This window comes from Centroberyx affinis, unplaced genomic scaffold (assembly GCF_046629955.1).
Source record: "Centroberyx affinis isolate AG114_WGS23_722 - 3 ecotype Tasmania unplaced genomic scaffold, CSIRO-AGI_Caff_v1 ptg000749l_1, whole genome shotgun sequence".
Lineage (NCBI taxonomy): Eukaryota > Metazoa > Chordata > Actinopteri > Beryciformes > Berycidae > Centroberyx > Centroberyx affinis.
The window spans coordinates 27,619-53,774 of NW_027279362.1; the positions used below are offsets into that span (position 1 = coordinate 27,619).

The following is a 26,156-nucleotide window of genomic DNA, read 5'->3' on the forward strand; positions in this document are numbered from 1 at the left end:
TTATCATGGTCCTCTTTACAGACAGTGAAAAATGCTTAGAGGTCCACCCGCTAAAACCTCATTGTGTTCAGAGATGGGGCAGGTTGTCGTGGAATGTTCAGAAGATAGAATAAAGCCTAATGTTACATCAACGCACCCATGGAAAGCAATACACCTCTTTGACAAATAAGTCCATTAATCAACATATCTTTATGTGACAAGAAGATTGCACCTTTTGTGTGTTCAGTATTTAGGGGGTTATGAGGCGTTTGAGTACTGTCCACTAAAAATACAGTGTGCTTAAAATGGTCTTGTTTCAAACAGTGTGTCCAAGTACTGTGACGTCTTTTTCCTTGGATTTTCTGTTTAAGCAAAATAGCACGCACTGTAATGGTGCTATAAATACTGGACATCAGTGTTTACGGCGCCGACCTTGCCGCGTCACACAACGGTAAGTTGGTCAAAAAGCTTATTTACAAGAAACTCGGTGCACTACCCCACTTGTACCACCATTAAAATATGCAGTCCGACTACCTACTGCGTGTCAAATGCAAACCACCGACGTGAAGAGCGAGCAGAAACTCAGTTCAGGAGTGCGGATGATTATTGTGATTCCCCCTCCATCCCCCTTTTCCCTTATATCATCCCAGTGAATGACGTGAAATAAGACGGCTAGCTACGGCATTAACTCTAAGTCTCATTTGGACATCAGTCAAGGCATTCAAGCATTCCATTGTTTATACCACTGAAAGTAAAGGGATAGCCCGTTCAGCTATCGTATTAACATGAGTGTAGATAGATAGAGAGAGAAACGACAAAGCCTGACATTCCGTTTGGTTACAGGATCGAGTAGAAACCCCCAAAGAAGAGTGTTTATTCTCTGCGCGGTGACAGCACTGTCCTGGTGTCAGGTCTAGGTGACTTATTGCATGCTGTCGGTCCTCTTGAACTGATCCGAGGTCAGTTTTAAAACGCGGAGGGGGGGGGGCGGCGGTGCCGGGTCCAACGGTCCAGTCCAACAAGTCCAGGCTCCTGTGGCACCCTCACCCGCCTTCCCACCCACTCACCCACACACACTTACACACACCCACCCTGGGGTCCTTTTTCACCCCCAGGGGGTAAGCAGCTTCTTCTGGGCGCGGCCGCTCCTACTCTAGGCCCAGGCCTCGTCAGGACGACTGCATGAGGCCCGTCAGCCGCTTGCCAGTCAGCGACTTGCCCTGGAGGGGGGGAACAAGAGGACGGGGGTTGAGGACGTCAAAGTGCTGTCAAGTTAAAAGCTTTCCCTTAAAGTGGTGTGGGAGGGAGAACTGGAAGAGAAGAAGGGACCTGGCTGGTATAAAGATGGAGTCGTGTTAAAGAACAAAAAGGTGCCTGAGAACGAGTGGTGGTGTTGACGCGCTTGAAGCAAATGATAGACTGCGAGCGAATGAAAAGAGCAATGATACTACAAGGGAACGTCAGTGTGGGCTATGAGTTAGATAAATGAAGTCCAGGCAGACTTGCATCAGTGAGAAGACACATCCAAGGACCGAGAGACTGAGTTAAGCCTTTACACTCTGGCTGAACTTCATTTCCCCTTCTTGTATCACCCACATATTCTTTATTTATGGCCCTCTAATTCATCTTGTTCAGAGCGTGTCTGAACCGAGTGATACGTTATCCATTTTGTTATGGTTGCAGGTTTGTGTAGACTCTTTAGGTGTCAGGGTTTAAAGAAATCATCAGTGGTCTGCACTCTTTCATGCAGCAGATGAGAATAAACAAGTCTTTACATAAAAGCTACATGAACGAAGCCAAGAGGGCAGATTGTGAGTGTCCTGTCTGTACACACACACGTATGGTAGTGCCATTACATCCAGGTTTAACATTGGGATGTCTTAAATCCCTGATTACCCACAATTCCTTGTTAGCAAGCATCTTACGTTGTAAAACTCCCTTATCCTGCATCTCTCCCCCATTATTCCTGCAGGCAATTCTTTCTTGAATGTCATACAGTTGAACTAATATATTATAACACACATCTTTAGTGCTTCTCAACCATCATCAGACCATTTCCTGAAACCAATTTTTTTTTTCAAACATTTCTCTTAGGGAACGAGCCTAAGTGCAGCAGTAGTTTAGTAAAAAGTGGGAATTACACAGTGGCTACATCTGTGCATTAGTGGAAACCTCAGAACTACTGAGCATAGGCATCAATTGGGTATGAGCTTTAGCAAGTCCAAGTTTTATCTTGTAGTTTTCATCACTATAATGGCAAAAGGGATGTACATTCCAAGCAAAAAATCACTACAGATTTATTTGGAGGCCATATCTAAAAAACAAAGAATCAGTAGAGGACGATTCAGGACCAATGTTCCCTCTGTACTGATAGTGTGTAGCCCTAATATATTGTTATCGGTCATTGCTCCAGTTGTCCCCAGAAATGTAGTTGATGTAACTGGGCTTCTAGTTGTTGTTGACAGATGATACTGCTCTATATGCTGGGACTCTGCCATGCCTTATGCTTTAATGAATGGAGTTTGCAGAGAGAACAGCAGAGGGAGAGAGATACTCACCACGCTGCGAGTGAACTTCTCCAGAGAGGTGCGTCGCCCCTGCTCCGTTTCAGGCTGCGTGTTGGTCAGAGACGGAGACAAGAACCAGAGAACAAGGTGGGGAAGGAAAACAGTTCAGCATTTGCATATAGTCACAGCTCACACATATACATTTAAATTTAAGGCATTTAGTGGACGCTCCAATCCAGGGAAACCTATCAGTAGAATAAGCTTCAATTCCTACATCAACAAAATTACATGCAATTATACAATACAATTCTACAAAATATGTACACATAGATTCACCCATGGGCTCACAAGCGCACACACTCTCTCACATACACACACTGACACACACACACACCTTCTTCCTCGCGCTCAGGAGGTCCTGGTAGGCATTGGAGCGCAGGAAGCGTGTGTAGCTGTCGCTTTTCATCAGCTTGTAGATGTGGTCCTGGAGAGAGAGAGAGAAGGAGAGAGAGGGAGAGGGAGAGGGAGAGGGAGAGGGGAGAAGATGCATGGGTGTGAAGGAGGGCCAAAATGAGGAACAAGGCAGGTCTCAGTATATTGGGCCTGTGCTAATGGTGTGTGAAACAGGCTACCTCAGGACGGGGTAAACCCAGTGTGATAGTCACTGAGGGAGAGGGGTGTAACGCCATGCCGACGCTAATTGACGGGAGAAATCCTTTCTTTATTTAACTCTTCCCTCTTAGACCTGTAACAGGAGGGGGAGGGAAATTTGACATTAATACCCCCCACCCTCCTCCTTCTCCTCCTCGCCCCCCACCTTCTCTGTCTCTTACCGAGGCGTATTCTCTGGGAATCACTCTACAATATAAACCCATTAGTTTATATTGCTGGAGCGTATAAGACAAATGAGGCAGTCAGCAGTGTGTGTGTGTGTGTGTGTGTGTGTGCGTGTGAGAGACAGAGAGGGAGATGGAGTTTCTAAAGAGGCATTGTTGACACAGATCACCTGAGGAGATATAAATTAAAAGGGGCAGATAACCACTCTGAATGGCGCTTAGAATTGAACCTTGCAGTGAGTGGAGAGAGGGAAAAGGGACTATCGGCACTTAACATACAATTCTTCTCTCTTAAAGATCCATTTTCATGTAAAAATGTCACCTTATTTTCAATGCCTTATTCCCATGTGGTCGGGAATGATCTCGATGCTCAGGAGGTGATGAATCAAAACAGGAAAATGCATCTTTTATATGCATCTTTGAAGTAAAAATAAAAATACAATCTATCAAGTTACCTCAAAGTAAGATATTTCCACTTTTGTGTACAATGTTAGATCTTTTACTCCTCCTGTCCCTTGTCTCTTGTCATTGAGTGTCTTGTCTTGTCTAATGAGGGTCTTGTACCATTAGGTGGCTGCTGTGTCCTGTTCTGTCATTAGATGGCTACTGTCTTGTCATGCCACGTCTTTATATGCATTTTACACCAGCCTACATTTTCCAAAACTGCATGAGGTCCAACAGAACAATCTGGTGATTAAAAGGCAGCGACTGTCACTGCCTTTTGATCATTTATCATATCGTTAAGCAGAGTTTATTCATGGGGTATCTGACTAATTCAATATAGGGTGTCTTGGAGACGTTGTGGATTGGAATTTACACAGAATGATGTAACACATATTGGTCACACAGTGCACAAGGGATACTCTGAAGAGCACTTTCATGCTATATTTGGACTTTTTGTTGTTTTTTTCTTCAATATATACATACATACATACATATATAATTTTATTTCTCACAGGTCTTTTAGGGCCCCGTCCTCCAACAGAGACCAACTCCCCATCCGTCCTATCCGCAAATACTGCAGCATTATTCTTCATTAAATCAAACTCAGTCGCTCTCTCAAATCTATTTAGACTTCATTACAATGTCCTTGACGGAGCAACAAAAGAGGATAAACAACTCAATTACAAACAAGTTGCGAACTTGGAATTCTAAGTTTCTCTCTGGCTTTTTTTTTATCAGAATTGAGTTAACCATATATTCATTATCTTTGAATGTGACATTATGCTTGTGTGGTGCTATTAAAAAAGAAAAACTTTTGGGGTTGGACATTCAAAAATATAGAAAGTACATAACAGTTTTGCCAGATGAGAAATCTTTGATGTTCATTACCTCAGAACTGCACTCCACCTAGATAGAACCTTATAATTCCAAGCTCATGAACAGTCACACAAAATATTCATTAGCACCTAATAAGTGAGGACAGTTTCATAGCCCATATAAAACATGATGGCCTGTTATCCGTGAGTTAACAGAGGATCACACCCTCATTACCGCAAGGTCACAATTGTGATGCAAATCAGAGTGAAGGGATGTTAAAAGTATTGTAACACTCACTTTCCTTCCCTTTATTCTTTTTTTTCCTTCCCTCTATATTTTCTCTTAGCCAGAGTCTGCGCACGATTGCTCTTCATATTTTAAAAGCACAATTTCAAAAGGCTTTCATCCTGGGGGATCATATTGCAATCACATCATCTGTGGGGAAGCGCCCTGCCAATGGAAATTCATAACAACACTATTGAAGATAATGAGCTGAAACAGTATGTGGTTTGTATGTGCATAAAAAGTTATTGTTAGTGTTATTGAATTTTCTGTTTGGTCAGGCCAGGTAGCCAATCGGCTGACTGGTAGGATTAAGGTCTTGTCTGCTGTTGCAATGCTGGAAGAGACTGCATGGCTTAGGCTGGACTACATGGATTATTCTCTCAGAAATTATATTGTCACATTTATGAATGTTGGCGGCTGCAGAACGCAATATGCACAGTGAGAGAAGAGGATCTGACTGTATTTAAATGTCAGTTGTAGATATTATTTCTGTGTTTGGGTGTGGGGGGTTTAAGGTGATTTTAGTTACTTTTTTCTTTGTTTTTGTTGTGTGAAGAACTAAAGCAACGGTTCTTAAAGTGGGGTCCGGGGACTCCCAGGGGTCCTTGAGGGGTTCCATGAGGTTCCCGGCAAAATGAAGAATAGAATAATATCGCATAATTATTTCACTACCTTCGATGCTACAATGAGAGTACGTATAAGGATGACTGGTCTGATCCTAGGTTTCACTCTCTCCATTATTACACTGCAAAAAACTCCACCTGTCATGAATAGAGTCGTGATATCTTATTAAAAAAAAAATCTGCCAAAGGGGAGAGATAATTTTACTTGTTTCCTTGCTATAGTTTATTTTAAAAGAAATTATCCCAATTAGAGAATGTATAAGAATGACTATTAATGTTTAACTCTCACCACTACAATCCCAAATCAATCTCAAGTCAAATCTAAATGTAGATTACCAAGTCAAGTCCAAGTCAAGCCCATGTCATTAATGTCAAGTCTCAAGTCTAAATGTAGAACAGCAAGTCAGAACAAATCAAGAGTCCAGTATCAATTTACTATCTTAAAGAAAACTAAATATCTAGGACTTTTCAATGCAATATGGTTTTAATAGGATAAAAACTTGGTAAGAGCATCATGAGCTTGATTTCTATAATCAGTTTCAACTTCAATAAATTCAATCATTCCATACAAATTCAGAAAACAGAGTTTAAATTCAGTTTTCTGGTTGAAGTCTCATCACTTTCAATCTAAGTCATTTACACAAACACAAGATCTCAAGTCAAGACTTTAGAAAGCTTTTCAAGTCATCAGAGTACAAGTCAGAGTCAAGTCCCAAGTCTTCTCTTCAAATTGTGACTCAAGTCTGTCGAGTCCCCACCTCTGATTAAAGAACATCAAAAGTCTCTCTCTCTTTCTCACTCTGTCCTCCATACTGCATCCTGTGTTTTCCCCACCTGTGCGTCCTCATAGCTGTATCGTCCCGGGTCCTTCAGGTTCTGGCTGGTGCGCTCGTAGCTGTGGGAGTCCAGGTTGATGGAGCTGGGCGCTCCCTCGGCCAGGAACTCGGCCCAGATCTCCTGCGCCCTGTCCGCCACCTCCTGCAGGGGCCTCTTCTTCAGGTCCTGCACCGCCAGCCAGAACCTGCGGCGGCACAAATCAAACGCACCTCAGATGAGTATCCATCTGTGGGAGCTGTTTGAGGGATGCAGCTCTTTCACACTGCAGAAATGAACCATCTTAACAGTCATTTAGTCTGGTATCGAGTCTTAAAATCGTATTTTTCGTAAAGCAAGTGAAAAAAAATCTGCCAATGGGGTGAAGATGAGACTAAAAGACTTGTTATGATGGACTTTTTTTTGCTTTGCAGGCAGAACCTGCAGCGGAATCCAAGCAAATATAATATAACTTATTCTTTAATGCTGACCCAGACTTGTTGAAATGGCTATGCACTGCAATTAGGGTTGTGCACTGCAACCATAATTACTTTTTTATTCATGTATAGGTTTTAACGATTATTTATGGCATTTCTGCTTAACTACGGCAGATAGGGCACAGTGGAGAAAGACAGGGAAGGTGAGGGAGAGACATAGAGAACATGAATCAAAGTTAATGAGCCGGATTTTAACACATTCTAACTCTAACAGGGTGTCTGCAGGTTTCAGAAGGACAAATTAAGGACTTTTTAAGGCTTTTTTTTTTTTAAAGCCACCTGGAATTCAATTTAAGACCAATTTAAAAAAAACAAAATGAAGACTGAACATAGCTAGTGGAGCTTCTGAAACTGTAAATGGGCAGAATATGAAAAAGGACAACAAGATGTTAATTGTTAAGGGACATGAAGTCCAACAGTGTTTAGTAAAGCAGATACAATTAATGAATGTTTTGCATATTGTACGCTTTCCTGTATTAACATAGCACAAAACAAACTGGCAATTGCATTGTGAAAAAATAAGACCTCTTAACTTTATATAGGACATTTTAGTACTTTTAAAGACTTACATTTCAGCAATTTATTTTAAGGCTTTTTCAGACTTTTTAAGGACCCAGAGGTAGCCAAAATTCAGAAAAGTGAGTCGCTGGCCATGTTAACCAGCAGAAGCAGCAGAGAGCTGCAGGTGGAGCACAACACTGGCTAACTGCCTCCAATATTAGTTTCTATCTATCTATATTGATCTGTGGACTGGCTCGGCAATACAGAGAGAAACACCTCTGGGGGTCTTTCTCTCTCTGTCTTTCTTTCTGTCTCTCTCTCTCTGTCAAAAGTGCCTTTTCAAAGGCTCCCTCATAAAAGCAAAAGCAATTAAAGGTCTTGAAACAGAGAGAGTGAGACAGCGGTGAGAGGAGTAGTGGTATAGCTGCGGGTGGATGGGGATAGGGGTGTGATGTTCATACCGTGTGTGTGTGTGTGTGTGAGTGACAGAGAGAGAGAGTGTTTTATCTCCCACTGTAGCTTCAAGGTATCAGCAACCTGCATGCTATCTCCCCTGCCCACTCCCAGCCTCTGTGATTCCTGGCAGGTTCCTCTTTGGTAGAGAGAGCATCACTCGCTCTCTCACTCACACACACACAGACGCACACACTCATTCTCTCTGGCTTCTAGAGGTGCTTTAATACACACATACACACACACGTGCAGACACACCCACACCTCGCTGCTTTGGTGCATAAAGGGGTTACCATGATGTATCCGTGTTTGCCAATTGAAATGAATGATGAATTTAATACACACACACGCGCATGTGTGTGTGCAGCACTTACAGGAGACCGGTCACCTGTACGTGCTGCAGGGTTGCTGTTCTTCCACAGCTGACACATGGGATATGGGTGATTAGCCATGCTGGGTATTATGTGTTATCTTTGCCTGGCGGGGGCCATTGGACCGGATAGGGGGAGGTATGTGTGAGTGTGTGTGTGTGTGTGTGTGTGTGTGTGTGTGTGTGTGTGTGTGTGTGTGCGTGGGAGGAGGTAGGAGGAGGAGGAGGAGGAGGAGGGGGGGGGGGGGGCAGAGCAGATAAGGGCCGGTGCTGGGGGGTCGGGATGTCAGAATTAGCTCAGTTCTCTCACACGGTGGGAGAGATTGATTTCAAGCCGTAAGATGAGGAGGAAGGTGAAGGTAAGAGGATGGATGGATGATGACTAGACTACACATTTTTTTTCCCCCCAATTTTTATCTGCCATACAAAAAGTGGGGCCAGCCAGTCGTCAAGCTGACAGTGAAATGTCAATTTCCAGTCTGCAAGTTGAGATAGGAGCTAATCCATGCTTTGTGTTCCACTAACTAAAAGTCTCCTTCTAAATCAAAGGTGTTCACTGGAGAAAACCACAGAACTTCAATGGACAGAACACTGTTTGCCATGGTAGTTTGGCTAGTACAGCATAAAATGACAATTATGTAATTTTAATGATTAGTTGCTATGGTGACAACACAAGTCTGGGCAGTAAGGCTGTAAAGTCTGTCACACTTGCTTGAACTGAGCAGATGAGTCTGTTAGCAAACTGTCAAAACTCAACTGAAAGCTAACCTTAGCGACGAGGCTGACATAGCTTTATCAAACATTGTGCTTCTCTTGCTAGCTCTTCTTGTCAACATTAGCATATTAGCAAACCATGGCAGCAAGGTGACAGAGAAGCTCCTTTGGTCCTTGCTGCAAAACCTCTCGCCTAAGTGACTCGCCATCAATCGGTTTATATCATATGAAAGCTAGCCCAACGGTTCACATAAAAATGGCCGCCACACCGACCATCCAGGAATGTTGATTTGAATGGGAATGACCGTTCTATCCACTCAAGTTCTGTGGATAAAACAAATGCTGAAAGATATAGGACAGCCATAATAACCCATCTGTAAGTAGCAACTGTAAATTAATCTATACATGTAAATAGGTAATCCATACTACCAACCCTTACAGTACTACTAAATTCTACTTTTATTGCTTTCATTGTTCTTTTCTTTTATTGCTCATTTTATGTTCTATGTTTGTGCTTATATTGCTGTGTACTGGCGTATCCTATTACTTTTTAAGTTTTGTCTTCTCCCAAAGAGGCTTTTTGAACTTTTACACGTAAAAAGTGTAAAAGTTTCCATTTCCATTTTCTGCATGGCAATTTGTTGTCAGTATTAAAACAGCCAGAGGTGATGGCAGTGAGGTTCCAAAAATTCTCTGCAGACTTATTTTGATGCTTCTAGGTGAAAAGATATAAGAAACCTGGATAAGGTACCTGTGATACTCTGATATTATCCAGGATACTGATACATTAATATGTGATCCTGTTGGTCAGTGTTGCATAGAAACTAGCTCACGCCTCTGGTTAAATCACTGGTGGGAGAACGCAGTTTGGCAGAGATTCTGTTTATTGGTGGGTTGGATTGGTACATGGACACAAAGATGTTAGAGAGTGGGTTATTAAAGGTGTATATAAACAGTATATCCCAAATAAGACCTGAACCAGGATATGAGCCAGTATCTGGAACACATGCAAGTGTAGGTTGAATTGTTATTGTGTGATATTAATCAGCGACAGAGACATTTATCGATTTAAAAATGCTGCAGATTATACATTTTAAGCGTTCCCTGTGCTCACCGCAGGTTCTCGGAGCTGAACTCTGACTCCAGGAACTTGAGGAAGAGCTCCTGTCCCGCCGGGTCCTTCAGGGCCTCCTCCAGAGAGAAGCCCCACTTCTTCACCCGCGGCTGACTGGGCTCCTTACTGAGAGAGAGAGAAAGACAGAGAGAGAGAGAGAGAGAGAGGGAAGCAGGCAGCGTAAACATCAACCTGAAGCTGCTGCTGCGGGGAGGTAAAGATTAAAAAGAGATTAAAAGCGATTAAATTACAGGGAGATTGCGGCGAGGGGGGGGGGGGGGGAGCGAGGGCGGGAGGTGGCTGACAGATGAAACCAGAGGAAGCGATGAGACGTTTAAAATCCTCAAATTCGATTGGCCTCTGAGACGTCTAGAGGCGCTAATGCTGCTGGGATATCGGAGTCTGGAAACGCTCATCTGACACCCGATCATTTTAATCTCTGCACGGGACATTTTCTCCTAACCTGCAATTAATCAATTCGGCTGCATTATTAAGCTACATTAGGCGCAATGATTATGCGTCGGCTCTAATTAATTCCTGCATTATTCAAGGAGTTCAGAGGATAATACAAAGTGTCGAGAGATTATGGGGCCGCCCTCTCCGAGAGATAACAGTGCAGCCATGCTACCTTCATATCTCCAGATAATAATGAAATAGCCAATCAATAACTTGACATTGCCCTATATGTGTCCGCGACAAACTGGGGAATGATGAATTGAGTCGGGTTATTTGATTTGGATTGATTAACTCATATATCTTAATAATGTTAGAGGGCTGGGGGGGCATTTTGCAGAGTGACCTCAGAATCTCCTTCGCCTACTTCAGAAAATGGCTAATTACTCAAAGTAATTACCTGTAAATATCCAGTCCGGGACTCAGGAGCGCTATTAAAGTGAAAGTTAATTCATGTTCACACATACTGATTGAGCTGTCACTGTGCGATCCTGTGAATAACACATGGATTCAGTTTTAGGGTGGATGTTTGCAGTGAGGTTGCAGGGTGTTGACACAGTGTTATTTTAGGGGTTTGAGATTGAATATGACCTTTGGTGAGGAGAGAAGAGAAAAATAATTGAGATCAACCCACAGTTAGATGTCTCCGAGGGTTCAGACCAGACTTGGGCAACTTGAAAACATGGAGGGGAACGTTTTTCGACCGTTTCAGCACACAAAGGATGTAGGTTTTTAATTCAATAAAGAAAATGAAACACAGCAAAATAAGGAAAAACAAAAATTGTGTATAATCTACTGTCCACTACATCTGGACATTTTTACTCTTCTATACTGCACATAATCAGCATTGTATGTCCTTTGCATTGTGTTTCTGACTCTCAAACATGATGTGTGAGTTAAATTCTTCATGCATGAAGTGTAAAGGTTATGTACTTGGAAGAACGATGAGTCTGTTTCTGTTTCTTTTTCAGTTTTTTTTGCTTTTGTACCTGGCCTCCAGATCCCAGAAGGAGCAGTCGTCGCTGGTCCAGGGGTTGGACGGCTCCGGGACGGTCACAAAGGGGTCGTACTCCAGGTACTGCTCTGTGTAGCTTATCAGACTGACACACACACACACGGGACAGAGGACAGAAAGGAACGAGGGCATAGCCAGTCAAACGTTTACACCCGGAATTCAGCAGCAACATTTTGACCATTTGCTTGAAGACGATCAGTATTTGTTCTGTTCACCTACAAATTTTAAGTTGTAAGCTTCCAGAAGTAAATTAAGAAAATCACAAGTAAACATATAACGAAGCAGCACACATCTGCTTTACACCAAAGCTCAGTTGTAAACCATTTGCCTTTGATAGCCTGAGCCGAGCAAGAGCTGAGAGCACAGCGAGCATAAAGCACCTGCAGCAGCCCTCTACAGCTTGGAGGCTGCAAGCTAAGTGTTGTTTATTGCTCACAGTCACAGCAATAAAGCAAGGGCATAACACACACACCCCTGTTCTCAGCCCAGCCCCAGTAATTCATCATGAACTCTCCCTTATCTTATCTCACTGCTTCTTTCCGCTAACATGTTACCCATTGTAGAATTCATTTATCCTGCATCTGTAAAGTCCTATTCTGAAATGTAGTAAACTGTAAGAAAAATGCTCGGAATCCAAGCACAGCATTTTTCTTTGTCGGAACGTTGCGCCCACGTTTCTGTTCATAAAACGGAAAAAGAAAAGCACTACAGCATTTTTTGCTGTGATATGCAGTAGGCCTATGCTTATATTGATTCTTTCTTAATGGGAAGTAACTACAAAAATCCCATTTTTGGTATCTCTTTTGTGTCACTTTAATATCGTTTGCTGTGATTTTTACCAATTTCTGCAATTTTATTAGAAAAAAAAACACCTTTGACTGAAATATTCACAAAAGACACTGCGTCGCTCAGTACTAACCCTGTTGGGCTAATGGGCTCGATTCCCACTGAAGCCACCCATATATAAAAATCTATATATTTATGATACTTTGGATGTTAGTGTCCATGGCAGATGTTATATGTGGTAGTTTCATGCGGTGTTTGGCTCGATGCCCCAGACTTTTCCGCTCTGTGAGCCGCCAATTAAAGCCAGCTCCATGTGAAGTTAGGAGGTTAAAGGGTCCGTCATCGCAGCCAGTGGTAATCGCAGCTTCTCTGCTCTGCTGGGGAGTAATGGCTGTCCTGGCTGACTGATCTGAGAGCGGGATTGGCAGTGAAGCGAACTCTGTCGGCCACACGGGGGGGGGACGGAGGAGCGGCACACACGCATACACACACACTAACACACATGAAGCGTCGACAGGAGGGCTGTTGTGCGCATCTGAGGCTGGATCGGGTCTCTGGTGAAGCTAGAGGTCAAGGTGTGTAGAGGAGTGGGAGCTAGTGGAGGCGTGCCAGGACTTCACATCAGCATTTAATCAGTTTAGAGACCAAGGTGAGTGCTTCTGGGAGATGTGTGACAGCGGTGTGTTTCTCCTGGATAATTCACATGGTGGTGGCCCTCCACAAACAAGACGATTACCACCACCGCTAAAGAAAATGCGACCTAAAATATAAACGGTATACATTTGGCTTTGGTACTTCAATTGATATTGTTTTGGTTCGAGTTTGGTAGAACTATATTTTGATAAAATCTTCCCAGCAAGAATTTGATAGACGGCGATATGCAGGAGGAGGCCAAGTTCAATGTCAAACCAAATTTTCAAAATCTGATAGTATGACAGTAAAAAATCATATTAAACAGCTTTAGGAACTGTTTTGAACTGATATCAGAAAGATACTTAGCTCTTGATTTCACAAAACGATGCAGGTAGCAGCTATGGACGAATACGAATGTCTAAACTTCCATTATGGTGCTTTATTTACTCAGGTTTTCAGCATTGGATATCTTTGCTGTGCCAAAAAAAATCTGTTCTTAGCCCAGTTCACCCCTAAAACAGCTACAGGGCCAATGTCTTTTTTCATACTAATATTCTATCTCCAGATGTCAAACTGGAACCCCACCTGGGACAGATGGGGTACCAAAACCAAAATTACCTCCAGCTGCCACTGCTCTACCACAGGTACAGCAGAGGGAACACCACAGCGGTTAGTGGAAATCAGGTTTGTGTGATTATAGATGGCCAGAGAGGGAGTGCAGCAGATGGGAAGCCAGGCAGGCGGCCTCTTTATAAGAAATGCTGATGTCCCCTACCTCGGCTAACATAATGTGCAGATTGATGAGATAAAAATTGGACGCGTTCTTTCAAGGGTGTGCAGTATTTTTAGCACAGCAGACAGCGGTTTCCTGTACCTGTCAGCGACCTTAGACATCTTCATACAGTGACGGTCTAGCTGGGTGTTCAGGAATAAGATCTGGAAGAGGGCGAGAAGAGAGAAAGTGTAGCATTTTTAAACGTTTTTTTGTTTTGTGCCATAAAGTAATCCAGCAGATTTCCCTCCACATCTGACCTGGTTAGCCGTTGGTCTTGTTTGTTTACAGAAATTATATTAATGTCTCAAAATGAATGTGGTAATGATTGTGTTAAAATGCTACAAGCAGCACCTTTAAACTCGAGAGGGATTCCTGGCAACAAAATTTTAAATTCCCTATGAACAGAATTCATCATTTCTCAGAGGGTTTAGCTCAAATATTGGTGGAGTAAATGTCATGCTGCACTAGAGTTCATCATTTCACCAAACTGTTTAACACTACACACAGTGGGTCCGCTCACTACCTCTTTCTCCACATCCTCCTTGGTGCCTTTCCTGCAGTGGTGCGAGGGAGTGTGTATGGGGCTCTGGGACTGCGTTGCCTCCTCCACCAAGCCATACACTGACTGGGCGGTTTGAAGACGATGAGAGAGGAGAAGCGGGAGAGGCGAAAAGAGAGAGAACGTGCACTTTATTATTTTCCTGTCAGATGAGGCGTGCAAACAGCGGCCTGGAAAGCTAGGAAGCACATTACACTGCGAAATGAAAGGGATCCATTTCAAAATGAGACATCCACCATTTCAAAAACTGGCACATACTCTGAATTATCGCTAGCATGAAAGTAAATCTCATTACGGAAGAGCGCTTAAGTTATTCGCCAACTTACGACCACCGCTTACAAATTATTAACATTTCTGAAATTGGAGTCATCTGTATTTGTAATGAATTTCCGTCAACATTTGTTTTTTCAAATTGGTAACATATTGTAGTTTGAGAGGGGACAACGTGCATCCTTGCTTTGTGCTTCTCCAAACCATTTGTCTGTTTTTCACTCTTCTTTTGTGTGCAAAAGCTAAAAAAGCCTTTATTTTTAGCAATAGAATTCGTTTTTGTTTTTTTTTACTTTTGAAGAGTGCCTTGGGGTATATATAGTTTTGTAATCCATGCCATTGGAGCTGATACCTTCTTAACTCTGTGAGGATTCTTCATGCGTCGACACTTCCGGATGTCCATCTCTGTGGTGTTGACGCATCCGGGCTGGGGAGCGCACGGACATAAAGACATCATTACAGTCAACACTGCTGTTTTTAAGTCTTCTTCCTGTGGCATTTCTGCCTTATTTTACAGTAAACGAGAGACAAGAAACGACAGGAGAGAGAGAGAGAGAGAGCGGGGATAGAAGCTGCGTGGGCGAACGGCGCGCTCACGAACACGCCCGAGAGAGAGGCTTACCACGGGTCTGTGGACGTCCCAGAAGGCCCTCTCCTGGCTGTCAAGGATCTTCCTCTCGGTTTTATCCTTCTTCCTGTCGATCCTGCAAATGAGAGCGGTCGCCGTTAAGGAAAATCTCACCGGCGTTTCCCGCCCGCGCCGCACCGGATGAGGCAGACGAATCGGGAAGAAGGGATAAAGGAGGAGGAGAGGCAGTCGGGGAGGGGGGGGATTATAAAGACGAGGATATCCATCAGTGTTTATTTAACAGGGGCGAAGCTCGGATTAAGAGGGCTTCGCTTAAAAGGCTATGGCGCACACAAGCATCAATTTGAAGAAGTGTAGATTGGTCAGAGTGATAATCAATATTGTCCATCTTGTGACTTATGTTCCATTTTGGTCCCTACAGTATTTTTCCACTTTACATCCGGATATTGTCCATCACCATTCCTTTGAAAAATGATTTATGTATGATCACCCTTGGAAACATAAAGCAGTAGAGCTACCCCCTCCCCCCCCGCCCACACACACACACCCACCAATCACAGTGGATAGGTTGCATTGTATGAGACTCCATTACAGGGGGGGTTAATGGAATCCGAGCAGGAAAGCACCCATTGTTCATGAGGCAGGACCTCACGCTGAGCTCACATTATTTGCCTTTCATACTTCAGGTGTGATTGACGTCGCCGCGCGCACTGTAGCTTCGCGCGTTGCCATGGCGACGGAAGCGCACACTTACTTGACCTGGGCCTCAGCCTGCATGAAGATAAACTCCCACTTCCTGGCAAAGGCTCTCTGCAGCCTGGCGAGGTTCTCCTGTTCGAGAGAAGAAAGAGACGAGGCGATAAATGTTGCGACCGGCACTCTTCACAAAAAAAAAAAAAAAAAAAAAACATGTTTCGCCTTTTCACAGAGTTGGTGGAATTCGAAACCTGCACTGGAGATGCAATTTAGATCTCATGTCATCACAGACACGCACCACTCTGACCTTTAAGAGGTTGTTTTGCCGCCCCGAGCTTGACATACAGATCAATAATAAGAAGTAATGGGTTAGAGGAACACGCCGGCACCCACCGCCTCGTAATCTGCCAGCTCCAGCCTGGTTTTGTTCTGCATGGTCCGCTTGCACAGGTAGATAGCTGAGAGAGAGAGAGAAAGAGAGAGAGAATCTCAGACAGGGTTTTATCAGTACACCCGTACAAATCCCTCTCCTCTCCCTCCACTCATCCCTCATCCTCCCCCCATGTACCTGCCTCACCTCTCCTGGTATGAGAGTGTGATCGGTTTCGGAGGCTCCCTGTCCATCTATGTGTCACTTTAGGATTAGCAGAGGGAGCGCGAGGGAGCACTCCGCCCTGATCTCCACGCCTCAGTGATAGGCTGAGAGGCAGGGACGTGGAGCGGTCCTGGACTAATCCAATCTAATGGTCCCCTCTAGAGTGGCGGGTACAGGGTGTGCTGCACAGATTGGTGGGAGGTTATTTGTCTTCCTATTCAGATCTAACTCGACATACATACTGTGCTTACACTGCCAAGTAGGATTCAGAAGGTCCATATAATAGCGATATTTGTAGACTGAGGTTTCCAATAGCCAATATTTTGTGCTGATATTCAATGCCTTTAAATTTGATCATTTTCATGCCAAAAAACTACAACTATTCAGTGTTTCCCCCAGAATTGTATTCTTGTCAGGGTAGAAAATCCTCTGAAACAGGATTTAGACCATCATGGGACACTAAAACTCATTGAAAGCCAGACTAATTAAATTCTTTTAAGGTTAGCAGCTCTTTAAGGCAGGGTGATCCAATTCATCTGTTCAAAGGTAGGGAAAGTGGGATTACATTAGGCCTTCAAATGAAGAGTTAGCCTAATTTACAAAAACAAAATTGTACAACTAATGAATAAATAAAATGTGCAAAGAAAATGACAAGGCCAACATCGGCCTGATACAAACCAATATATTGTCTCCTGTGACATATCTGTGAATTGGGTACAACTTCAATTTTTTATGGCCGCACCTACAAGTCAGTATTAAACCTGTGTATGTGAAAAAACAATTAGAGAATCTTTACAGTATAGAGAAGAGCGTTGTGGGAGTCGTGTGAAAATTTGCAACTGAGCTGTGAAGATTCATAGTTAAAGTTAAACTTCTCACAATAATATGTTTATCTCCTTTTATTAATTAGATACTGCCCAATAAATAACAGACTTGTAGAAAAGGATTCTCTCAAGTGCTGTGAACTATGATGTAGTTGGATAGCGTACAGGTATAAAGTGTATAGAGTGAAGTGTAATGTGCCTATGCATGGTATTTTGGGCATACTTGTTTGAGTCCAGTGATGTTTACTAAGGTTTGTAGAAAAACAGGGGCTCTTAAAATCACCTTAATGTTAAATGGATACACTTTACATTTTTAATGGGTTATTTTTCCTCACCACTTCACATTTAGGGAGTTGGGAGTATCTTGAACTTTCAATCGGTGGGGAGTTTGTGTTCCAAAACAGAGTTTTGAAAGTCAGAAATCTCAGCTTGAGTCACTGGTATTGATCAACAACCCTATCAACCCACTGCAGATATATTATGGTCATTTTGTGCTACAGTAAAAATATGACTATATCCAAATCAGGATCACAATAACAATCCCTTTTTCATCACCAAGAATTCCTCCTTAAAACCAAGGTCACACAGTTAGCTGGGACGCCGAAGCACAAATGTAGGAACTATTTCCCACAGCATGATACATTTCAGCTGGAAAAAAAAAAGGCCCAACTACAATTCAACTTCAGGCTCTTACCGTAGTCTGTGTTCTCAGGCTCCCAACAGTTGGACGGCCAGAAGTATGGTGCCTGAGGAGGATCAAAAGGAGGAGGTGAGAGCGGAGAGAGGCTCAAGATCAACCAGCGGTACGTATCTCCCCTGCACAGATGAACCCTGAACCACGAGGTACCGAAATACTGGAATGTCAAAACTTGGCAGGGAAACTTATACTTGGAGGCTTCTCTGAAAAAACAAGAGTGATGAGGGTGACCTTTACGAGAGCCGTTTGTTTTTGCCACCGAGACACAGCGGCATACAGATTGCCCCGCGCCCCTAACCGAGCAATCGAAAATATTTGTTATTGCCGGGGTTGAAAGGATTCAGAAAAGCCGGCTCCCAACGAAGAGCCAAACTCCCCCCCCCCCCCCGTTGAGCGGCATCCCAGGGTGCTGCAGCGACACCGTGAAAAAAAACAAAACAAAACAGAGAGATGATGAAAGCAGCAAAACAAACAATAGGAAATAAGAACAATAAAGCCCAGCTGGCAAAGAACAGATACTGATAGAATTGTTATTGGACAGAACTTTTTCACACTGGTCTTGAATCACATTTTTAGAAGTTGTTTCAATAAGGAGAGCAGCGTGGAGACATTACAAATCTCGCACTGATGTTAATTGTTTTGATTTTTCATCTGTGTTTCTCTTTGTCTCGCGCTAAAAGTAATTTCCAGCGAAAATTAAATGCTAATGAACGGTGATTATCTACGAGGCTTCTCTGCTACGCCAAACAGCCGCCCTCCTCCTCCTCCTCCTCCTCATCCTCCTCTTCTACTTCACTTTGAAGGAGGAGAACTAAGGTCAAAGCGCGGCGGCGTGCACTGTTGTCTGCTTTAATTAAACGGCTCCTCCAGCTCCAGTGGAGATTCAGCCTTCCAACAAGACTCGCTGAATAGGAAAGGAGAAGATGCTACACGGAGATCATTCTAATCTCAGCGCGCGGCCGCCTTTTGCCGTTCCCCCCGCCGAGGGATTTCGAAAACATCATTTCCACTTTTTAATTAAGAATTACGGGATAAAACAGTCTGACATAATTAATCTGTGGCTTTATTGCCATTGCCTTATCTGTGCAACGGTGAAGGAGGAGGAAAACGTCGGCACTGTTGCTAAAGGTCTGTCTGTCAAGCCTTTCAGTAGCCCTCTCAGCCCGGAACAGACCTGCACTCCTCGCCTGATGAATATTTCAACGGATCGCCATTCATTTTTAATAGGGCCATGGCATCCCAATGTAGAGCTGAAGGAGCCGTAGAGAGCGGACAGGGGCTTATGTCACGGAGATCAAGATCGGTCCGGTGTAATTCCATAACGGAACACGTAATCCTGAATGGCTGATTGGAGTCTTTATGCATGTAAGAGTCCCTGCAGTCAGTCAGATTAATACAGCTGGACAGTATCTCTCACACTAATGTGGGATAAAGAAGGGATTAGTTTGGGTTTACGTCCATGTTAGGAAAGGCACAAGGCAATTTGCACTTATGGGAGAAAGACTATAATCCATTTACAATAAAGAACCAATTTATTTGCAAGTCTGGCTTTAAATACCATCTGTGTTGACATTCACTCTTCCTGAAGTAGCATCTTTATCTGTAATAGTAAAGAGATGCCCTGACATTGTGAATTTTAGATATTTACCAAACTCTCTTCAAGTTGAGGCAACATGACCTTCAGATGGCTGCTATCATTCTATTTATTTCTACATTCGTCCTTCGACTTCCCTGAGACTTTTCCCAATTAAAACCAAGTGGTACCGCTAGCTACAAGCTTGCAACCAGAAATGGTTGCAAGGCCATTGGTTTCAGTAGGGATTATTAACAGTGAAGCCATTTTAGGGAAAATGAAGGACAAATAAAGAAACCTTTTGTGGTGTGTCTGGTGAAGAAAAATATCCAACTCGAATTCAAAATGTCATGATATCCCTTTAAAAGTGCTATGTGTAACATTGCCATATCATTGTCACATTAATCGTGATGCCGTGGTATAATTACCATAAACAAATGAGACGATGGTTGAGATTATTGATTGCTTGTATCTCACACCAGTGGTATTGTTAGTACGAGTGTTTCTCAAAATTAAGACTCTGTTTCCGATAAACCCTTGTTTTGAGTTCCTGTTTTGTGCCGTAAAGCAATCCAGCAGATTTCCCGCCAAATCCGACCCGGTGGCACACTATGTAAAATTCAGCGTAGAAGCTGCCAATCTTCTCGGGCGATGGTCTCATTCGTTTATGTTAATCACTCTAACTTCACGCCTTTGATCTCCTCGTTGTCCCCAGTCTTAGCTGATCATCTGTGCTCCCGCTCACCTGAAAGCGGTAGAAGGTCCCGTCGTCTTTGAGGGAAAGGACGTGGTCGGAGATGGGGAAGAAGTAGCCCTGAGCGGCGATGAGGCTCCCGATGTGCATGGCTTCAGCTGTGAAAGACGCAGGACAGGGAGAGATCACAGCAGTCCACATATTACCAGTCATGTAAGTATGGCGTGAACGCGGTGGCAAAAATGAAATGAAATTCACTCCTTTTACTGTACAGAGATTTTGGATCAAGACATGACTGTGATGCAAAAACTACAAACTGTTTCTCACATTCATGTGTCAACATCATCAAAGGTCAATATTTGGTCACACATTAACTCTGGAAAGTTAGTCATCTATCAGCCACCAGAGTACTGTATATTTAGACACTAGACGCAGCCTTTTGTATTCTGATGGGATTTCAGCTGTAGGATGCAGCATTCTGCCCTGCGGTGGCTTGGCGTACTGGGGCGTACGTGGATGACTCAGTGATCGACCCAGTGTCCAGGCTGTGAGCTTTTGTACCAGTAAAGCACACTGCTCTCCCACCACCATGCCTCAGGTTATACAGCCTCGCTAAACAACACTTCATGAACTCCATATGGAAATTAGCCACAATTGAAGTGGTAATCCTCAGCGTTCTTGTTTTCTTTATTTTTCTGCTCAGCACTCATTGCTGTGGTGTTTCTGCACTGCACTTCCCAGAGATCACCTGTCAATCAAAGTGTGTGTCCAGTACTGTGGCGTCTTTTTCCTGTATATGAAGTTTGAGTGTCTGTAGGTGGCGCTCATTTCTTTGTCTGTTCAGTCATGGCGACTATCGCTGCTCATGCTAACTACCCAGTTCTTCTTCTTCTATTTCTTCCAAACAAACCGGAAACATAAATCGCATCACTTCCCGTACACCATTGCATTTTTTCCAGGAAAGACCTACCAGACACCGAGTGTTTAAATCAGCAAATGTAAAAGCTTTCATGAACTGGCAATAGGCGGAATCACTATTATGTTAAATCAATTGGTGATAGAGAGTAGAGAAACAGGTATTACTTTAAGGTGACTGCATAATCTGTGGACTGCTGTCAATCATAGAGTTACCCCATACTGTACCAAAGTATTGTAGTGCATAATCCATGACGAAGCTGAAATCCAATTTCCATGCAAGGACACTGATGGCTGTATTTAGTAAGCATTTGCAGTGGCGCTAATGCAGTTGTGTGCATAAAAAGTGCAGATTCTGATCTACTAACACAAGCATTTTGCGACACCTGACAGGAGACTTTTATGGTGGAACTAGGTATTCCAATTGGAAAATTGCGACTGACTTGATTTGCATAAGTGGTCTTAATCAATCAAGAATAGCTCCACAACTATCAGGTCTATATGCATCACCTTGACCTCTATGCATAGATAAGAACGTAGAGAATTTACTCCCAGTGTCAGTAAGCTTACTGGCTTTCTGGCTTACTATGCCAGAGTAAACTCAGGTAAACCAAAGGAGAAATTTAAATTTATATCTTAGCTGAAAATTTATTCTAAATTAGACAGTGGATAACACCATGATAGCAATGATCCCATGCATAGAGATGCCACTGAATCCATTCAGCAACTCCTTGACAACAACTGTACCAAAGTAGATAGCAATACAATAAACACATAAATTCTACAAAGGTTTTAGTGAGGATAGGCCCAGGCAGCCTCCTTTTTGGCCACTTGGATACCCAAGTGTGCCAAATGTTTGTTTTTTTACCTCTTGGAAGAGAATATGGCTACAAAATACTGTAGTACTACTGTAATAGTAGTAGTACAGTATAGTGTGATGTAGTAAGCCTGCTACCCAATCAGCTGACTCTGCCATTTACATGATCAGCCATTGCATGTTGTGGCGGTTTGGCAACTGACAGGCCTTGTACACAAAGGTTTTGTCGAGTTGGTGAAACTAACAAATATGAAATGAAAACTGAAGTCTCCGGGTTGTAAATCAAATTGCACCAAACATTATTTTTCATTTTGAAATATGTATGTTATTGTATTGTTTATTTTGAAACCTTTTATTATATGGATTGATAAGGAACAGTTAGTGGACATTCTGTCAGCTCTATGATGTCACAGTTGAGCACAGAATCCAAGACAGTCAGTCAGTTCAGGTTGCCACATTCCAGCCACAGCAAAGCAGAAAACCTTGCGACAAACTGAGAGAAATATACAAGTTTTAACTTCAATTTACCTATTTTGACACTCAACCACAACATGTTGAGTCAATCAGCAAAGCCAGTGAAGTCTCTACCCACTTTCACCTCTTGGACCGACATTGGTGAGTATGAAATCCTAGCAAAAACTTGCTGTCCGTCATAAATGTTAATCAAGTTATAGCTCTGATTCCTGCTGTTTGGCTGTTTCTCTCAGCCTGATGAGGTTTGTAATCTGGGGCGTGTGTCTTGACCTGATAGAAAGGCCAGTTCATACTCCTCTACAACGATTCACCACCTGCAGGCTAATGGCTCCATGGTTTTTTGTTTTTTTTTTGTAGTCAACCGTGCCATCGCAGCGGAAACCGACAGGCACACAGCGCCCTGCAACCTCCCGACAGACGATGACAGGAAGAGGAGGAACAAAAGGAAGGCTGACTCTGACGAAAGCAGAGAAGAAAATAAGAAGAAGAAGAAGAGGGGAACCACCTCAGTTGACAGCGGCCAAACTAACAGCAGAGGTCAGCCCATAGATAGATAACAAGGTGTTAAGGTGTTACTTTGGCCTTTGAGTTTAGGATTGAGGTTAGAACTAGGATTATAGCTTCAAGATAGGAAGGGTTAAGGTTAGGCATGTAGTGGTGAGGGTTAAAGTTTGGAGTTAGGGATTAGGGAATTAATCAATGGAAGTATAATAAAATGTGTGTGTGTTTGTGTGTGTGTGTAATGTTAGCTGAATTTGAGGCTAAATACAAGGAGCTGGGGCCGCTGGGCGAGGGAGGATTCGGATCCGTCCATCGCGGGTATCGGAGAAATGACGATTTCCCTGTAAGTCTTACACACACACAATTTACTGTTCACTATATCCTCTGTAAGTGCTGAGCTAATGCATTTTACTGTTCACTATATCCTCTGTACTGTAAGTGCTGAGCTAATGCATTTGTTTTTCTGTCCTGTAGGTGGCGATCAAACACATTCCCAGGGAAAAAGTGTTCCGCACAACTGTGGTGAGTGATTTTGCTCTTTGTGTTTAAATCATCACTATCATTTAAATGCTGAACATTTCTTTGACTTTCCTACGTTGCTGACTCTTACATTGTGTATGAGGATAACATGTATACACAACCTCAGTCTTAAAGCTGTTTTTATCAAAACAAAACCCCAAACATTCCTGTTACTTACTCTTCTTAAACTCATTGGAACTTATAGAACCAAACAAGAGCAGCTTGGATTGGATCTGGAAACATAAGAGTTCTGTATATTTATGTGTTTACAGAAAGGTTTCATTGTCCTTGCTTTTATCAGCATGTACAGGCTAATCTGCTTCTCTTTTCATCCACCCCACTGCACTCTGTATGTCCATTTAGATCCAGAATGGGAAGACGTGTGATCTTCCCCTGGAGGTGGTCCTGTTGATGAAGGTGGCAGCAGGACCAGGATCAGTTGGCCAAACCGCAGCCGTAGCTCTGTTGGATTGGTATGATCTGGACCAGGAGCTGATCCTGGTTCTGGAGAGACCGTCCCCCTGCATGGACCTCAGTGACTACCTCAATGCCAGCGGGGGCTTCCTGCAGGAGCGTGAAGCTAAGGTAGGTGGGTGGATGGATGTCTGGACAGCTGTGTGTGTGGTGTTCCCCCAGAGGAGCAGTCCAGGACATGGTAGCAGTCCCACAGAGCAGAGTTTCCCCAGCTGGGCTGGGTCACCCTGCCTTAAGAGCTGCCAACCCGCCTAAAAGAATTTCATTAGTCCTGGTGTCAATGGAGAATTTTGGGGTGCGATCACACCTACAGTTAGTTTTCTTTGGTCTGATCCATGGTTCAAAAGTTTACTTTGTTGCAGAGAGCGGGGGGAGTTCCTTTAACTGTAGATAAGCATGATGGACTTGTCTGCACTCTTTGCTGTAATTTACCCTCTCTGCTGTTCAGACCAGTTAAGAACACATGAAGAAATAGCTGAATATGAGCATCAGTCCAGACTGTGGTTTGCCTTCATTTTGTTACGCTTAGCTTTCCAAGTAAGAAGGAACTGCTGGATATCAGATATCAACATCTGTCTCCTTATACCCATAAATCCTTGCATTTTGTGGTCATTTCTTGTAGTTGGTATTGTCTTCTCACTCCATTTCCAGGCTTCATGATGTCTGAGTGTTGCTTCAGAGGCTTTTCAATCCTGACAAGAATACAATTCTGGGGGACACACTGCCTCAGAGTTGCTCCCCACTCCACCCCACCCCACCACCTCCCCTGTCTCTCTTTATCATTCTCTCTTCTCTCTGTCTCAGATCTTAATGAGGCAGCTGGTGGATGCGTTTGTGGAGATCCACGCTAAAGGGGTGTTGCACCGCGACATCAAGTTGGAAAACCTTCTGGTGGAAACTGATGGCCCTCGATTCAGGGTCATTGATTTCGGCTGCGGCTGCATCCTGACGGAGGGAAACTACACCACCTGCTGGGGTACGCTTGGCTGATATTCCTGCTCTTCGCTTGTTTGCCAATCTCTGAAATAATTGCTTTCAAGGAGAACAACCTCTTCAACGTCTTTCCCTCCATCTCTCTCTCTATTCTAGGTACCCGTTTGTATATCCCGCCGGAATGGTACGAACATCAGTCGTACAGGGCAGAGCCATTCACGGTGTGGCAGCTGGGTGTGGTGCTATACATCATGGTGACTGGTTTCTTCCCGTTCTATGTCACCAGCGAGATCCTCCTCTGCAACCCTGAGATCAGCAATCAGCTGTCCCAACGTAAGCCACACACACACACACACACACACACACAAAGCTAAAACGGAGAAAGCCTGATATAACGTTGGGATGACTGTAGGTTTGCCAGGTCACTTTTTAATTGAATTTATACTGTATCACTTTTAACGCCCACTATGTTCACATTCCAAAACAACCCAATGGACAGAATTTCTGATGGGTCAGTGACCTTAATCTTTGACCCTTGGTTTTCTCTCCAGATTGCCAGGATTTGTTGAGGAAGTGTCTGGCCAAGTGTCCTGACAGCCGGCCCACCCTGGAGGAGCTGCAGTTCCACCCCTGGCTGCAATGAATCTGCCCTTGCAGACAGACTTATACCACAATCAAATTGTCTGTTTTTGCAAAAATATGAACAAAATCAAAGAATCAAGTAATCAAGAACAAAATCATATTAATCAAAGCTTGAAAGACATACTGGATTAGGGTTCGGCCAATATGGGTTTTGTAAGGCCCATACCGATTCCAATATTTCTTAACTGAAGCTGCCAATAGCTGATATTTTGGGCCGATATTCAATATCTTTATCTACTATGCTATACTCCAACTACTTTTATCAGCATGCACAGGCTAATCTGCTTCTCTTTCTCATCCACCCCACTGCACTCTGTATGTTCATTTAGATCCAGAATGGGAAGATGTGTGATCTTCCCCTGGAGGTGGTCCTGTTGATGAAGGTGGCAGCAGGACCAGGATCAGTTGGCCAAACCGCAGCCATAGCGCCGATGGACTGGTACGATCTGGACCAGGAGCTGATCCTGGTTCTGGAGAGACCGTCCCCCTGCATGGACCTCAGTGATTACCTCAATGCCAGCGGGGGCGTCCTGCAGGAGCGTGAAGCTAAGGTAGGTGGGTGGATGGATGTCTGGACAGCTGTGTGTGTGGTGTTCCCCCAGAGGAGCAGTCCAGGACATGGTAGCAGTCCCACAGAGCAGAGTTTCCCCAGCTGGCCTGGGTCACCCTGGCTTAAGAGCTGCCAACCCACCTAAAATAATTTCATTAGTCCTGGTTTCAAATGAGAATTTTAGGGTGCGATCACACCTACAGTTAGTTTTCTTTGGTCT

At 43.6% G+C, this 26,156-nt stretch overlaps 2 protein-coding genes across 2 annotated transcripts in view; one reads left to right on the forward strand and one right to left on the reverse strand.

Moving 5' to 3' along the window:
- Positions 1-1,148: 1,148 nt before the first annotated feature.
- LOC139644524 (regulator of G-protein signaling 6-like) overlaps positions 1,149-26,156 on the reverse strand; it is an 86,495-nt gene continuing 61,487 nt past the window's right edge. Inside the window, exons 4-17 of the mRNA XM_071519902.1 lie at positions 20,163-20,269; positions 17,842-17,893; positions 16,122-16,186; positions 15,787-15,863; positions 15,066-15,147; positions 14,796-14,870; positions 14,138-14,239; positions 13,714-13,775; positions 11,395-11,505; positions 9,953-10,078; positions 6,325-6,511; positions 2,881-2,970; positions 2,538-2,591; positions 1,149-1,199 (exon numbers count right to left, since the gene is read on the reverse strand). Coding sequence (XP_071376003.1) covers positions 1,149-1,199; positions 2,538-2,591; positions 2,881-2,970; positions 6,325-6,511; positions 9,953-10,078; positions 11,395-11,505; positions 13,714-13,775; positions 14,138-14,239; positions 14,796-14,870; positions 15,066-15,147; positions 15,787-15,863; positions 16,122-16,186; positions 17,842-17,893; positions 20,163-20,269 — 1,241 coding nt within the window. The remainder of the gene's footprint in view (positions 1,200-2,537; positions 2,592-2,880; positions 2,971-6,324; positions 6,512-9,952; positions 10,079-11,394; positions 11,506-13,713; positions 13,776-14,137; positions 14,240-14,795; positions 14,871-15,065; positions 15,148-15,786; positions 15,864-16,121; positions 16,187-17,841; positions 17,894-20,162; positions 20,270-26,156) is intronic.
- On the forward strand, positions 22,395-25,427 carry LOC139644530 (serine/threonine-protein kinase pim-2-like). Its single transcript, XM_071519913.1, has 8 exons — positions 22,395-22,458; positions 22,675-22,854; positions 23,067-23,161; positions 23,293-23,340; positions 23,701-23,922; positions 24,616-24,787; positions 24,901-25,077; positions 25,296-25,427. Exons 1-8 carry the CDS (start codon positions 22,395-22,397, stop codon positions 25,385-25,387), a joined length of 1,050 nt encoding a protein of 349 aa, XP_071376014.1. The 3' UTR covers positions 25,388-25,427.

Bases quoted from the DNA above. Each gene is read 5' to 3' on its own strand.
- LOC139644530 (XM_071519913.1), top strand. From the start codon at position 22,395: ATGTTGAGTCAATCAGCAAAGCCAGTGAAGTCTCTACCCACTTTCACC. The intron at 23,923-24,615 runs GTAGGTGGGTGG...TCTCTGTCTCAG, and splicing joins TGCAGGAGCGTGAAGCTAAG to ATCTTAATGAGGCAGCTGGT. The intron at 24,788-24,900 runs GTACGCTTGGCT...TCTCTATTCTAG, and splicing joins AAACTACACCACCTGCTGGG to GTACCCGTTTGTATATCCCG.